The 13326-nt window shown below is 35.0% G+C and overlaps 1 protein-coding gene across 8 annotated transcripts in view; it reads left to right on the top strand.

Annotated features, from left to right (window-relative positions):
- Positions 1-13326, top strand: part of SEPTIN7 (septin 7) — a 202048-nt gene that overhangs the window by 125470 nt on the left and 63252 nt on the right. For 5 of the 8 annotated variants that reach the window (XM_085005834.1, XM_085005831.1, XM_085005833.1 and 2 more), the window contains one exon: positions 2167-2269. In XM_085005834.1, coding sequence (XP_084861960.1) covers positions 2260-2269 — 10 coding nt within the window. In that variant the 5' untranslated portion in view covers positions 2167-2259. Of the gene's footprint in view, positions 1-416; positions 1018-2166; positions 2270-13326 lie in introns of those variants that run through there. The other 3 variants (XM_085005829.1, XM_013990841.2, XM_005657775.3) reach the window with 3 other exon arrangements.

Below are 13326 nucleotides of genomic sequence, written 5' to 3'. Positions count from 1 at the left end.
CCTTCTTAGGATTTAAATTTGGTCCCTATATACCTTCCTGAAACTTCATACTTTATAGCTTTTCTACTGTTTAAGACTTCAGGTACAGGGCATGGTAATTGTCCTTTATGAAAAGATAGGAGGTCTCTGGTTCTATGTTTCATCAGAAGAGCTGCTGAAATGGATTAAAACTCACTGGGCCTTATATCCAACAGAAAAATATTACCCTGATAGAAGCTGAAAAAAGTCTGCCTTCAATTTATTTGTAATTTACTTTTAATTTGTTGAGTTACATGTAAGTAACTTTCATTTTTTGTTTTCCCCTTTATCTTTTGCTATGTTCCTATGGATTTGTCTTTCCTGTTTGGACTGAATGTGCCATATATGATTCTTGGAATTCTTCATTTACTGTTCCTTTGTGGCCCTGTTCTGTTTGGAATCTGGAACATTGGAATGATGGAAATGTGTTCTCTACAAAGTAGCTGTGAGTATACTACATAATTTATACAGAGACTTTTTTTCAGTCTAAGTTAAATTTCATTTATAGTTGGATGACATGAACCATGAAAGCTTTAAATTTAATACGTATTTTTAGCTCTCCACATAGTAGGCTTTCAAATATTTGATTTTAAAATATTGTATTCTGATCGGTATCCTATTTAGTGTCTATTTAAAATTAGCTTTTCAATTTAATAACTTGTTTATCTTTTCACCATTTGTCTTAAAATTAGTTTATATGAATTTTTAAAAGGTAAAAAGGTTATGGATGGAATATTTAGGTATGTATGTGATACTAGTGAGAAATGCAGGTTGCTGTTCTTTGTTAAATCCAAATGTATTGAATTAATATTTTGATCTCATATGAGTTTTTTTGGATGAGAATTTAAGTGTGGCATAAACCTTTAAGAGAAATGTGGAATAGGAATATTTTGCCATTATATTTTAATGATGAATAAGACCTATCTTTAAGTAAAATTAATCAGTAAGACTCTACTCACTCAGATGGTCTGAACTATGGACAGTATTTCTCACCAATGGGTAAGTTGAAAATCAGACTGATTTACTGCACTAATTTAGAGTAGATTGTTGAGTTACTCATAAAGCTATTATTGAAGTCATCAAAGATTCAAAAACTAAACAGAAAAGTGAACTAAAATTTACTTTTAAACCTGGATAAATCTGATGTACCTGATGATGGAGACGGCAGGATCATGTAAAAACCTTGAAGTGACATAATTGGACCTGGTATAATAGCTTGAAAGATGTTTGCTGATTGCATTATGAGAGCTTTTAAGAGTTTATGAAAAATTTTAAACTCAACAAACGCTTTGATTTTATTTCCCGAATAAGAAGGCAGATTTCAGAAAGCTCCTGCCTGTTGTGATTAGTATGAGCAGAGGGAATAATTACAACAATTCTTAATATAATTTTAAGGGGATTTAAAAGTTTGATTGTGAAAAACCCTTTGTTAGGATTTTTTTAGTTTTTTTGTCTTTTTGCCATTTCTTGGGCCACTCCTGTGACATGTGGAGGTTCCCAGGCTAGGGCTTGTATCGGAGTTGCAGCTGCCGGCCTATGCCAAGTCCACAGCAACGCAGGATCTGAGCTGAAACTGTAACCGACACCACAGCTCACAGCAACGCCGGATCCTTAACCCACTGAGCAAGGCCAGGGGTCGAACGCACAACCTCATGGTTCCTAGTAGGATTCGTTAACCGCTAAGCCACAACGGGAACTCCTAGGATGTTTTTTTAGTTGATTAATCAGAATCTTTTTATTACTAACTTAACTATAAATTGAAATCTTTGCTCTGAGCCTGGTTTCTTTATTTTTGCTTGCAGAAGTTGGCAGGCCAGGGATCGAACCCATGCCCCAGCAGTGATGATGTTGGATCCTTAGTCTGCTGAGCCACCAGGGAACTCCATAGTTTCTTTAATTTTTACTTTATTCCTTTGAGTTTTTATAATTGACTATTATATTGTCAGTCAACTCATGCTTAATTCATTTTGTCCATTGTTTCCATTAACTAATACTTTTATTGGTAACACTATAAAATCAGTTTTATTTGCCATGAGTAATAGTAGCTTGTAGAGTTTTCTAAAAATAGGTTAGTGAAGGGAATTGGAGATATATGGTAGAAGTGTTTTGTTGATACATGAATAACTGGACCCTTTTTGCTTTTCACAGCAACAGAAGAACCTTGAAGGCTATGTGGGATTTGCAAATCTCCCAAATCAAGTATACAGAAAATCAGTGAAGAGAGGGTTTGAATTCACACTTATGGTTGTGGGTAAGATATAATTTCTCACTAAAACTGAATTTTGGTCTAAGTTTCAAAGTCTTTTTTTTTTTTTCTTTTTTGTCTTTTTGTTGTTGTTGTTGTTGTTGTTGCTATTTCTTGGGCCGCTCCCGCGGCATATGGAGGTTCCCAGGCTAGGGGTTGAATCGGAGCTGTAGCCACCGGCCTACGCCAGAGCCACAGCAACGCGGGATCCGAGCCGTGTCTGCAGCCTACACCACAGCTCACAGCAACGCCAGATCGTTAACCCACTGAGCAAGGGCAGGGACCGAACCCGCAACCTCATGGTTCCTAGTCGGATTCGTTAACCACTGCGCCATGACGGGAACTCCAAAGTTTCAAAGTCTTAATGAGCTCTGAGTGATATGAGAAAACAGTATTTTAGATAACTGCAGGGATGATCATGTGTTATATTTTCTTTTGTTATAAAATACATTTTAAAATTCAGCTTGGTGACATGATGGGATTTAAGTGTTTTCTTGCTGCTTTTTTGTAGGCGGTACAGTTTTGGAAACTAGGTAAAAGTTGAGAAGCAGTGAGGGGTGTGTGTTTATGGAATATAGCACTGGAGAAGTTCTCTTCAATTGATAGTGCTACAAAAGGAAATGACATCTGGTGGTTACTTACTACTCCAGGATAATTTTATTCTCTCGCTCCTGTAGTGTAGTGTAGTCATATCACATCAACGTTTAACCTAAACATATGTTCTCTGAATTTGAAAAGAAGGATGGGTTGGGCGGAGGACCATAATCATGCAAATGATTACTGTGGGAATTCATTCATTGAGTATAAGCCTTATAACTTAGACTCAAATATGACTCTCCTTGTTCTTTAATTCAGTCTCATTTCCTTTATGAGTGTCTTTTATCCTATGAACACTTTTCCCTGCCTGTAGTCCATTTTAAGAAATTCTTAAGGGTTATTTTGACTGTAGGTTGGTAACATTATATACATATAACATTTTATACATATATATACATATATATATATATACACACACACACACATATATATATATAAATAAAATCTTTTCCATGTGTAAGATTAGTACTCTTAAATAACAGTCTTAATCTTAAATGACTATAATATTTTCACCTTCTGTAGGCTGACTTTATAATCTAGCTCCTAAGTTTGATGCAGTTTTGTTGTATTTCTCTATTTGTTTAGAGAAGGTAAAAGGCAAAATAGTGGATTGGCTATCCTTGACAAAATTGAGTTGATGCTGGACCTTTATGTAGTGTGCATTAAATTTTGCTAATTACATTCAGCTCCTGGCATTTTTATTTTGGTGTTGAATTACTTTAATTGAATTATGTATGAAATTTTTTCATTGAAGGGAAGAATATTTTATCAACTGACTTTAACCTGAGGGTCAGTTTGTGGTTGTTTGAAATTATCTGCATTATAATATAATAGTTCACATTGGTGGCATAAAGTCTGCAAACTTGACTGTTGGTAGAGGTGGTTAACTTGTTTGCTTCTGGTTGAGTAAGAAGCACAGTATACCTAGCTTACAAATTGCTGCTGTGGAGCAGAGGTGGGTCTAGATAGATGGATAAAATAGAATATACTTTTTCTTCCTTAGATTCATCATTATATATGAGGAAATACTACATCTTACCTTTACATATATAATGTTAGTAATTTTAAATGACAAACTGTTGACAAATAAAAGATCATTTTTTAATTTCTAAGAAAACTTCTAGGTCCATTAGGAGAACCATAGAAATTTCTTCTTTTTTTTTCTTTTTCTTTTTTCCCCCTGGCTGAGGCACGTAGATGTTCCTGGACCAGGGTTCAAACCTGACCCATAGTAGTGACCTGAGCCACAGTGGTGACAGTACCAGATCCTTAACTGATGGGCCACTAGGGAACTCACAAATTTTTAATGTTAAAATTTATTTTAAAGAATAACTTCTTAAATATGTATTTAGTAGAGTAATATCTGGGGATCAAGGCCAGATAGTTGGTTAAAAATCTCTGTGACATTTTTCTAGATAAAAAGTATTTAATATTTATTAATCAGCTGATTTTTGATTTTTAGAGGAAATGTACAATCTTTGAATATATCTTATTTATTAATTTTTATGGTCAGTCTTTTTGTCAACTGGTTTTTCTTTTTTTTCTCTCTTCCTTGATAAGACTTCAACCTAAGATAAAGGAAAACGGGTATTAATGTTGTTACTCTGTTTTCCCCACTATACCTTGAACATTGCTGTTTAGTTAGCTGTCTTTGTATAGACTTGTTGAGTGCAGGATTTAAAGCTTTTCATCCATAGCATTGCAATGTATAGCAGATAGTCATCTTTTAAGTAAGTATTTAAGACATTTTCTTTTTCAGACTTCAGGCCAAATCTAATATCATTGTTTTTAGATAATAGAAAATAAAACTAACCTTGCTTTAATATTCTTGACTAGAGACTACAAGCTATTCTTTATGAGCTAAATCCTTTTTTTTAAGATTTATGCTCAGAGCAGTTTTGGCTCATATAACAATTCTTGGTTTGAGACTTATACATTGATACAACACAAACAGTTGATTTCTTTATTCTCTTCATCCTTTGTTGGAAAGCCTTTATCCAATAATCTTGCCTCATAAGCAGTACTTATTGAGTATTGAGTGGTTTTTTGTTTTTTGTATAAAACAGGCATCATGTGTATTTCCGTATTTTTTTCTTAAAGGAATTTATAATTAATATGACAACAAAGTGTATATAAAAAGATAAGTAACATTTTCAGGAAGTAAATATGACTCAGTAGAGTCAAGGATTAAAAACCATAGATGTTTAAAGGTTAGGAGCACTTGTTCCTGGTCGGAGATTATTATTGCCTTATTTGAGGAGGAGGTATTAGAGCAGGTTTTTGAAGTAGAGAATTGGGACAGACATTGAGTGGACAGTCCATTTGGGAAAATGATAGCCAATAGCTACGTAGCTTATTATGCGCCAGGCAATATTTCAAGTACATAAAGTACTCGCACGTTATGTAACTCATGCAGTCCTTTACAACAACCCTATGATGTAAGTATTACTGTCATCTCCATTTTAGAGATGAAGAAACTGAGGCATGGAGATATTAGGTTACTTGCTTGTGGTTACACAGCTAACAGATATCAGAACCAAACCCAGTCTGTTTCTCAGTCCTCTGTGTTTTTAAAAAGCACTATGCAAAAGCTTATTTGGGAGTACTGGATATAGCACAGAGTTCGTAGAGTGCATCCATTATACCTTGGACCTGTATGATTTCAACTAGCTATTGTGATTTCCCTCAAAAAAAATTAGAGATGAGGGAGGGGAAGAGAGAGAAAAAAAAATGGAGAGTTAGTGAACTTAAATAGTGCAGGCAATATTTTTCTGTCATTCCACTGGAATGAATGAATGAATGGCCTAGAGTCAGCATGAAATGGAAGAGGTGAATTTTCTATTCCCTTGGTCATTTTCAGCTTTTACATATGCTTTGTAGCACTTCACCTTGCTGAGTTAGTCCAGGTATCTTAATATAAGCTAGTTCCTTCTGATGTGCTCAAAGAAATGTTTCTTTCAGTTCAAGAAGAAAAACGGGTTGTCAGTTTATATGTAATTGTGCTTTATAGATGATATGGGGGTGTTTCAGGGTCAGTTTACACTGCACAGATCTAACCCCTAAGTTGTAACTTTATAATAGTTGAAATGGTAGACTACTCTAGATTTTAAAGACCTTGATTATTACCACCAGGATGAGGAGATAGAATTCATGATTTGAATCTTTATTTTAAAATTTAGTTTTAAAACTTTGTCAGGAGTTCCCGTCGTGGCGCAGTGGTTAACGAATCCGACTAGGAACCATGAGGTGGCGGGTTCGGTCCCTGCCCTCGCTCAGTGGGTTAACGATCCAGCGTTGCCGTGAACTGTGGTGTAGGTTGCAGACGCGGCTCGGATCCCGCGTTGCTGTGGCTCTGGCCTAGGCTGGCAGCTACAGCTCCGATTCAACCCCTAGCCTGGGAACCTCCATATGCTGCGGGAGTGGCTCACGTAAAGGCAAAAAGACAAAAAAAAAATAAAAATAAAAAATAAAAAAAATAAAAATAAAACTCTTTGTCAGTCACATCAAATAATGAAGACATTTAGGGAAGTTCCCTGCTGGCAGGTTAAGAACCTGTGGGTTAAGGATCTTGCATTGTCACTGCTGTGTCTTGGGTTCAGTCCCTGGCCTGGAAACTTTTGTATGTCATGGTTGTGGCCAAAACAAAAAGACACTTGGGTCTCTAGTTCAGCAAAGTGTCAAACCTATTTGGGCTTAGAATTTGACTCTCTTATATGTACTCTTTAATTAGACTTGCCTATTCTCAGAATAAAATGTTAATTGTAAAATCCTGAATTTGCTAGAATCTTTCAGAGAGATAGAACTTAGAAAGATTGTAGATTGCTTTATCTGACCAGAACATATGCTGAAAAACATGTGGTTTTAAATCTATTATTTTGAATTCTTTGAAGATAAAATTAATAGTTTGATTATTTTTATAATTGTAAGCTTTATTTTTGTAGCGAAGGTTTGTTTTGTTTTGTTTTTTGTCTGTTTGCCTTTTCTAGGGCCACTCCACGGCATATGGAGGTTCCCAGGCTAGGGGTCAAGTCGGAGCTATAGCCGCCGCCGGCCTGTGCCAGAGCCACAGCAGTGCAGGATCCGAGCAGAGTTTGCAACCTACACCACAGCTCACAGCAACGCTGGATCCTTAACCCACTGAGCAAGGCCAGGGATCAAACCTGCAACCTCATGGTTCCTAGTCAGATTCATTAACTACTGGGCCACGACGGGAACTCCTGCAAAGGTTTTTTTTTTTTTTTTAATTTTTTGTCATAATGTATTTGACCTATACCAAATGTCTTAGTAGCATTGACATTTCTATTTTTTTGGCAGAGGGGCGCTTACATCATTGTGGTTTAGCCACTTTATCATAATGTGTCTTTTGTATATGATGTATTAGTAAAAATTTAGGAGGTATATAGTCAGTGATAAGATTATAAATGTCATAGTTTCTCTCAACTTTCTGGTTGGTGTTTGAATTGATATAATAAATAACATGCAGAGTTATTTGAAGAAATTGAAAGGTAATATTGCTGAATTTTGTATCTAGGTTATTGAGTATTTAGTGGTATTTATTTAATTCTGAGGTTAAGATAATGTTGGATACTTGAAGTGCCTTGAGTAATATTTTAAAATTTTCTTCTTTGAGCTCTATATTTTTATTTTAATAAAAGTAATAAAATTAGCCGGTGATGATTGCACAACATTGTGAATATGGAAAAATCAATTGTACACTTTGAAATGGTGAAGTTTAGAGTTCCCATCATGGTGCAGCAGATACAAATCCGGCTAGGAACCACGACGTTCAATCCCTGGCCTGGCTCACTGGGTTAAAGATCCGGCATTGCCATGAGCTGTGGTCTAGGTCACAGAAGTGGCTCGGATCCCATGTTGCTGTGGCTGTGGCATAGGCCAGCAGCTGTAGCTCCGATTCGACCCCTAGCCTGGGAACCTCTATATGCTGTGGGTGTGGCCCTAAAAAAAAGCAAAAAAATAAAATAAAATAAAATAAAATGGTGATATTTATGTTATGTGAGTTTTATTTCATAGAAGTAATTTAACCAAAGCAGAGAAAGTTTAGGGGGGGAAAAAAATCACATACCTACTATTTAAATTTTTGTATTCCTTCTAGGTTTTTTAAGTGCATATTTTAAAACGTACTTTTGTGATAATGTTAATATGTTTCATTGTAGAAATCAGGAGAAGCAGAATAACAAAATGAAAATAAATTACCAAAATCCATCATGCAGTGCTGTTAAGCATAGAAACATACAGTATTCTTGTTTGTATGTATCTGTAATGTTCTCTGATTGCCTTATAAAATGTAGCAGTAAATTATGGTTATATACTCTTTGATAACTATGGTTGAGTTGTAGATTTTTTTTTTTTTTTGGCCTTTTCTAGGGCTGCTCCTGTGGTATATGGAGGTTGCCAGGCTAGGGGTCTAATCGGAGCTTACGCCAGAGCCACAGCAACATGGGATCCTTAACCCACTGATCAAAGCCACAGCAATGTGGGATCCTTAACCCACTGATAGAGGCTAGGGATCAAACCCGCAACCTCATGGCTCCTAGTCGGATTTGTTAACCACTGAGCCACGACGGGAATTCCCCAGTTGTAGATTTTAATGGCTTGTGTAGGTTTGATATACAATAATTAACCATGTTGTTCAATATCAGGATAGTTACAAATAAACATGTTCATAGTTTATGTCTATATCTCTCCACCTATCTACCTATCTAACTATAGTTGTCCTTGCATTTTTTATTATTTCCTTTGGGAATTTGAACTGATATGTTTTTCAAAGGCTTATGTATTGTTTTAAGGGTTTTTAATATGTATCACCAAATTGCCCTAAGATAGGTTGTGTGTCATTTTGCACGCTAAGCAGATGTTGATAGCATACTGCCAACACTGGGTATTTTAGTGTTTGTCAATTTAATGCCTAAAAATTAGTGTCTTATTTTCTTCTGTTATTTTCATCTACTGCTGCTAGTTAATTTTTAAATCATTTTAATGATATTGATATTTTTGTAAATTATATATTCTAGTTTAATTTTAAAAACTATGTTCTTCTTTGGCCTCGATGATATAGATACCATAAGCGTATTGCTGTTGTTGCTCAGTATTGACATTTTTTCTATGTCATGTTTTATATTAACTTGATTTTTATATTGTCCATGCAGTCTTTTTTTCTTACAACTTTTGTCTGTTATATGCCTGCTTGATTCAAGCTTATAGGGATTCCACTGTATTTAAGCATATAAGGTTTAATTTTTTTAATTTTGCAATTTAAATCCATGTGGATTTTTGGATGTGAGATGTGAGGAAGGAATCTGATGTTTAATGTATCTAATTTTTTAAATGGTAAATTAGTCTTCTCAGAACTATTTATTATAGGCCTAAATTTTAAAAATATATTGTCTACTATGTGTAACTACCTCTACCTCACAGATGGCTTGAGATAATTGTGTATATGAGTGCTCCTTGTACTTTACTATATGTATAATATACCTGGTAAATCTATAAGCTACATAAAAATGTTAATTTTAAGCAAATATTTATTAGTGCATTTTTATAACTTAGTTTTAAGGTCTAAATACCAGGGATGAAGAGAAAGATTAGGGATAGATGAGAATGATATGGCAGCTAATAGGTTAAATATGTGATTAATCCCTACTTTGAACTTCTGCTTTGGTTGAACTGCTTTGATTATAAACATTCAGGACACACATGTTGTGCCTTTACTTTGCAATTTAATATAAATTGCTGGGCAAAACTCTTTTCTGGTGAGAGTGAGATTTAGCTGATTTGAAAGATGATTGAGAATTTGTTCTTTTCTTTTTCCATGTAAATAAGGTTTAGCTGCGTTGCTTGCATTCTTGTTAACAGAGTTGATTTTTGTACTTGCTATTATGTACATTTCAATAAAGATATGAAATTTGAGTATTTTGCTGAAGTTATGTGACATCACTAATTAGTCTTAAGAGTGCACTTGCTTTATAGTTTCTACAATGTTAATGCTGTCCCTTGAAAACTTTCTGATTATCTTATTTTCCCCTAAGTGTGTCAGGTGCTTGATGCCCATGATATCAAGAATCATAAGGATTGTTTTTATTAATAGGTTTACAGGAGTTCCCTGGTGGGATAGTGGATTAAGAATCTGGTGGTTTTACTGCTGTGGTGTGGGTTTAGCCCCTGGCCCTGGGACTTTTTACATGCTGGGGGCGCAGCCAAAAATAAAAAATAAGATAAAGGTTGACAGACTTTAAATTTGAGTCTCAGAATTAAATATTTCATGCAGATTGATGTTTGCTTTCATTGTCGTTAAATCAAGTTTTGATAAAATCAGATTTAGTATCATTTAGGAGTTAACAGTAGTATTTCTTGGTTCAGGCCTTTATTATATATAATTTTGAACTAAAGAAGAAACTTTATAAAATTTTAGTCATCTGAAAGGTTGAATACAGGAAGAAGTTAAATGAACTATATTTTGATTGTTAACGGTCTGTGTTTCCCTGAACCTTTTAATCAAAATCATCTGGACTGCTTTTTCAAAGATGTTCATTCCTGCTAATGTGGGTGTCTGTGTTTTGTTGAGAGTTTCCCTTAATCCCCATTCTAAATTTTAAAGAGCATTGCTCTAAGGATATATTAATGTTAAGAGAAGGGAATCAAATTATATATTTCTTTGAAATATAGTTGTATTGTTTGATAACTCATTTTTTTCGATATAACAAAAATGTTAAGATATGTAGTTTTAAAATATTCTTCCTATAGAAACTACTACTTGTTACAAAATAGTTTTTCGTTAGAGATGTAATAGAGGAGTAGATAAAATTTTTAAAAAAGAAGAGATCACTTCTGTTAATTTAGTTACATTACAGTTATGTGTAAGAGACAGAAAATACATTTTTATATGTATCTTCACCTAATGCTATATGACAAGCATTTTCCCATGTCAAATGGATTTTTAAAAAATAATTTTCAGTGGCTGATTAATATTATTTTTGAGTGATGATTCCTACTAAGCTTATTTTCACTGTGGTACCCTGAAAGGCTGAAAGGTTCCCCTCCTATCCCCCTTATTTCTTTACTATTAAAAGGATTATTGCAGTGTTTTTCCCTTGTGTGTTCGATTCCCAGAAGTAGATGACGTAGCAAAGATGTGAACTGAAAATGTTATATCAGCTTATAGTTACCACAGATGTTTGAATGGTCTTGTTTATCTCATCCTTCCTAGTGTTCAGTAGAAATCTTTTTAAAATGCCAAATGAAGCAAAATGATGTTGCTAATTTAGTATCGACAGAGGTTCCACATTTAAATTTGTGTGCCTTTGATCATTGACTTGAAATTTTTTTGTCTAGCCTTTTTATTTATTTATTTTTTAATTTTTGGCTGCAGCATGCAGTGGCTTAATGTGGGATCCCAGTTCCCAGATCAGGGTGTGAACTCTGGCCATGGTAGTGAACACACCAAGTCCTAACTACTAGGCTACCAGGGACCTCCCATGTCTACCTTTTTATGTAGCATAGTGACGCCATTGACAACAATTTCTTTGTTTTATTTATTGTGGATATTATAATTATGCATACTCATGCGTATGTGTGTGTGTGTGTGAATTTAAAGAAATATTGGTGAGACAGATATACACAGTTACCAGTGTGATTCACACAACCACTGCTGGACCTTAGGGTATAAATTTTGGTGTATGAGATTTATGGAACTTGAAATTTGAGTCATTCATTCTAGTTCAAATGATTAAACTTTGCCCACTTTGGCTTTGAAAGCCACTTTTAATACCAATTTGTAGAATATGGTCTTTGCTTAAGAAAAAAATCAAACCTTGTTTCCCTTCTTTTATCCACTGGATATCTATGTAAAATAATTTCTTTGCTCCTGTCTCCTTCCTGATCTTGCTCTCCTTTTACTTATCTCTGTATTGTGGCCCTTGGCCCTAAGTTTCGTAGAGCTCTCCACTCCAGTATTTTGACAAAATCTTTATGTTTTATGATTCATACATTTTAAAACTGGCTCTGTTTCCCCTCAGATTAAAACTCTTTATTTTCCTCAGTGAATACTGGCCACAACTGGAAATTAGAAGTCTGATCTCTCCCTCACCCCCCTTATGAAAGACTGATAATTTTCAAAAGAATACTTCATTTTTAAAAGAGAATGTTCATTGACCAGTTAGAATTTCAGGCATCGATGTGAAGAATGTGAAAGAACATGGGGGAGAGAGCTCATAAACAGTATCTATCGATTTCAGCTCTTTCTCAGTTTAGCAGAGGAATTTAGAGAAACTTGATATACAACTTAGGAATGGTTACAGACCCTAGCCTAAGTAAAGTTGTACATTTTAAGCACAAAATTGTGGTAATACAATTTTGGAATAATTAATCATGAAAAAATTTTCCAAGTAAAGAGCAATTTTGTCTCTGAGTATAACAGGAAATACGAACATCCTCCTTAAGGCCTCCCAGCTTGATTGGTTGATTGATTTTGATTGATTGGCTGTGCCTGATGGCATGCAGAGGTTCCAGAGCCACAGCAGTGCCAATGCTAGTTCCTTAACCCACCATACCACCAGGGAACTCCAAGGCCTCTCAGCTTTAGATGCATAGCAAGTGAAAGCTTTTTGACTTGGTGAATGAGGTAATTATTGAGTGGCTGGTTGGAATGTTTGCTACTAGCTGTACAGCAGAATTATTACTTAGCTTTTAGTGCTGGTGGTCAATTACTGTAATTAGAATAAGTAAACATTGTTTAGATAATTGCAGAGCCAGAACATAGGGAACCTGTTTAGCTTGCATTTTAGGATTGGTATGTACACCACTCTCTATGTCAAAGGATACCCTAATAGATTATGAAGATATGAAATGGCATTATAACAATCCCAGGTATGTAGACTACCTTGGAAATAATCAGTATCTAATGTAGTTTAGAATGTTCTGAGTAGATTAAATCTTCAGAGATAAGCACATTAAAAAGCAAAACAAAGACTAGCACCCTCCTTTATATTTTTATTTACCTTTCTTTATAGCCAGATGTAAGGAAGGAATACATCTTTACCTTTAAATATCCCATCCATTAGGTAACTTCTCACTGTTTGGCTTCTCTCCTTAATACAAAACTCCTTTTATTAATGGTCAGTAAAGTTCTTGTTCTTTAATCACTTTCCTTTAACCTCTCATTTGGTATTGTTGACCACTTTTTCTTTGCAGTTCTTTCTCACTTTCTGTGATAGTGCCTTCTGGTTTATCTGGTTGTTTTAGGATCCTTAGACTGGCCATCTTTAAATGTTGACGTAATGTGGCATTTTGCCCACCATCATCTTGTCACTAGAGTACTTAATGTCTTTTTTGAACAGTACTTAATTTCTTTTTTCTTTTCTTTTTTTTTGGCCGCCCCATGGTCTATGGAATTCCTGGGACAGGGCTCAGGTCCGAGCCACAGTTCCCGAAGCTGTGGCAACGCTGGATCC

The sequence above is a fragment of the Sus scrofa genome, chromosome 18, assembly GCF_054392235.1.
Source record: "Sus scrofa isolate SSC_HxYL_T2T_F1_AM1 chromosome 18, Sscrofa_HxYL_maternal_Yorkshire_Landrace_v2.0, whole genome shotgun sequence".
Lineage (NCBI taxonomy): Eukaryota > Metazoa > Chordata > Mammalia > Artiodactyla > Suidae > Sus > Sus scrofa.
The sequence above is the reverse complement of the archived record's forward strand: the minus strand, read 5'-3'. Positions and strand labels throughout refer to the sequence as shown.